Here is a 3,484-nt window from a genome sequence, read left to right as displayed (position 1 = left end):
TGAGTAGTACCATGGTAAAAGTGTTCTTCCAGACTGAAAACCTTTTGCTGTTAATTCTGTATAGAAATCTGATGCACCTGATTACGTGTTCAGAGGACTTTAATTCCTTCACTAGTATCAAATACTATGTGATGTGAGGGCATGGCTTGCATATTACGACAGTTTTTCACTTAGAAGTTGCTACTTGGTGTTGTGAACTGCTATGTAATAATGATTTTAATCAATCTGAGCTACATTCCTTTTCCCTTTTTTTTGTTTGTTTGTTTGTTTGTTTGTTTTACAGTAGTCGTAAATGAGAGAAAGAAAAAGAACACTGTAGAGCAAAAGACAATTGAACACATGAAACAAAAGTGCTCTGCGTACCGAAAGGAAGTACTAGCACTGAGGGAAAGAACTGAAATCTTGGAACGTCATTTAACTGTGCTTGAAGAACAATGCAGAAGAGAACAAAATAAAAAAGAAGATTTCAGTAAGCAGGTAACAAGCCTGCGTATTGAGCTTTCTTTTTCTGAAGAAACAGCTGATGTCCTCCGTGAACAAATTCTGCAGGGTCAAGCTGACTATCGGGAAATTGCTTCTGAACTGGATGAACAGAAATCTATAAATATGACACTAGAAAACAAAAATGCCCAACTAACTAACAACATAGAAGTTGCCAAAGAATATATAATTGATAAAGTGTCACAAGTAAAAAAAATGCGGACCAAATTAGATGAATTATACAAATGTCACTTAGAGTTTCACGCCATCGGTACTGACTTTGTCAGTGTAAAGGATTCCTCAGACTCTGAAAAAGATGAGCCAGGGACATCTCAAATTAGTTCTGCATGCATTCAGTCACAGACTTCTTCCATCTCAGATCTTGTGCAGGACCTCTCCTTTAACTATAGTCTTGAAAGGATTTGGGAAGTATGCAGAAGTATTGTTGATGTTTCCTCACAAAAAAGTCAGCACATCAAAGCACTGCTTCAAGACACTGAAAACCTAAAGGCGGGACTGAATAATGCTGAATATCATAATCGTCAACTTGTAATGAAGCTATGTGAGATTACAACTCACACTAGTCAGGAAGATGATCTTGTGAATCAGTTACATGAGCAAATAGAAAAGAAAACTCAGGACTTTGAAGAAAAGACTGCAGAAGATCAGAGAGTGATTGCACAATTTCAGGAGGAAGTTGCCAACTGTGAGGTAAAAATAAAAGAGCTTGAGTATCTCCTGGAGGCTTCCAACGCAATGGAAGACAATGTGTCAAAACTCAATGAATTACTTAAAGAAAAAGAATCTATTATTGTTAATCTAGAGACTGTTACAGCAACTCTGCAGGAGAAGTCTGCAAATGCAGACAAAAAGGTTGAAGACTTAAGTAGCAAAGAAGCAAATCTGATTCAAGAAGTTTTGCAGCTTAAAAACAGCTTGGAGCAGATGAAACATTCTCTTCAGGAAAAGGAAAAGAGTGAAATGGAGAAAGTGCAACGTATAGAATCGTAAGTAACCACTGAGTTAACTTAGAGCCCTTTGAGAATGAACTAGAGTTAAAAATAGTTAATGGGAACATCCCTTCGACTTAATGCATCTGCATGCTTATCAATGGCCAAACTACTACTTTAGGATGCTTTGGTATGCTACTTGAGTTCCAAGGGAAAACAGGAGTGTGCAAGGAAATAAAGAATAATATGGGGATTGCTGGTGGTTTTGTTGTACATCCCTCAGAATAGCATCTGAATAATTTATTGCTTCAGCATCTGATTATGAGAAGCAAGCTGAAATTCAAAAGTAATTGTTTAAATCTTGTCACTGGTCTAGATAGATTTAAGAGTCTATTTACAAATAGAAACCAACAGGCAGGGCATGGATTAAGCTGTAATTGCTGTTTCCATGAGATGTGTAACAGTAATGTTCTTTGTGTCTTTATTTTTAACATAAGGCTAGAAAATATTCTTTCTGAGAGTTCTGCCCTTGTACTGAATTTGAAAAAAGATTTGCAGAGGAAAGAAGAAGAGTATGCAGATCTAAAAGACAAACATTCTGATGCCGAGAAACAAATTCAGCAAGTACAAAGCGAGGTTTGTAGTCAACTGAGATATTTTTTTCTGTAAGATTATGCTTGGCTTTCTGCTGTTAAAACTTCTCAAACTTTAACTATGAAGCTGGAAATTTCACACTAGTGTGGCTAGCAGCAAATCTTAGGTAAAGTTGCCATTGAAGCTCTAGAGGGGACCAGAAGTTAAAACATGGTTTCGCATAGATAATGAACAGAGGAAAGTAAAGTTGGTTGGTAGTCTGGAATAAGGTTTGTGAAGAGAATAGCTAATCTGCCTCTGGAGGGGACTTGTTATTATCTCTACGTTACTGGTGACTTGCCATTGGTATCCGTGGTAACTCCAAAGCCTAAAACCTAAGTCTTGTGAAAAAACGCTGATAACTGGGAAGAAGAATGCTATTTACTTGAAGAGAAATAGACTAATTTCCAGAGGCTCTTTAATATAAGTATGTATATTTTTTTTCTTAAGTTTCAGCTTCAGTGATGTTAATAGTTAAAATTTAATTATTAAACAAGTAGATATTTTAAAACCCATTTTGCAGGATCTTAGTCTGAAAGTTTATTGGGTGTGCTTGGGGTGGAAAATTGAAGCTTAAAAATGAATTCATGTCTTCCTTGGTAACCTTGCACTTGATGTTGTTTTCCTTCTCAGCACTTGTTTGTGAATTCCTCTTTATTTAACAAAGAAGTATTTGGCCAGGTTGGATTACAGAAGTCTTTTAATGAACCGTGAGCTGTGCTTACATTACAGGTGTCCACGATGCGTTCTGTGGAGGAATCCCTCAGGAACAAGATGGATGAACTTGAAAGGATTAATAACCAGTTTAAGGATGAGCTGGATTATAAAGACTATACTATCCAACAACTTAAACAGGTATTTTTCTTGCTCTTAATTTTTATTAAATGAATGATGCAGGTTTTCCAAGCAACAGGAAAAAGGTCAAAAAAAAAATAAAAAAATATGAGCAAAATGAAAGTGGCCAACTGAAATTAGCGGTAGACCATGAAAGATATTCAAATAATTAGTCACTACAGAGCACTGGCAGATTGCTTTAAATACAATAATCTGCATAGTAAATACATATGTAATACATGCATGTAACCTGATCTTGTTGAGTGACATCACGATATGTTAATTGAAATGTCTTACCATAAACTCTTTTTATCAGCTTGAGTCCTTATTTATGCTATATGAAAAACTTATTAATTCTAGGCTGTCTTAAAAATTCTGCTTGTTTCTACTGTGTATGCTTTTCTTTCATCATGAAATATAGGAGCTGGAGGAAAAGGACCATAATCTTCAAAAGTGGCGTGAGGAGAGAGATCAGTTAATAGAAGCTTTGGAAAAACAGCTCAAAACTTTGGCTTCTAATGTCATACAAAAAGAGACAGAAATAGCAGAACTGAGACAATCTGCCTTAAAGGATTCAAGCAAGGTCA

General features: G+C 35.9%; 1 protein-coding gene across 1 annotated transcript; it reads left to right on the top strand.

The window, feature by feature from the left end:
• The first annotated feature begins 294 nt into the window (after positions 1-294).
• On the top strand, positions 295-2,951 carry LOC146755819 (uncharacterized). Its single transcript, XM_085525251.1, has 3 exons — positions 295-1,487; positions 1,928-2,066; positions 2,796-2,951. The coding sequence occupies exons 1-3, from the start codon at positions 340-342 to the stop codon at positions 2,949-2,951; spliced, it is 1,443 nt and encodes a 480-aa protein (XP_085381377.1). The 5' UTR covers positions 295-339.
• The last annotated feature ends 533 nt before the right edge of the window (positions 2,952-3,484 follow it).

This window comes from Coturnix japonica, chromosome 30 (assembly GCF_054131305.1).
Source record: "Coturnix japonica strain WE chromosome 30, WE-NBRP24, whole genome shotgun sequence".
In the NCBI taxonomy this organism is placed as follows: domain Eukaryota; kingdom Metazoa; phylum Chordata; class Aves; order Galliformes; family Phasianidae; genus Coturnix; species Coturnix japonica.
The sequence above is the reverse complement of the archived record's forward strand: the minus strand, read 5'-3'. Positions and strand labels throughout refer to the sequence as shown.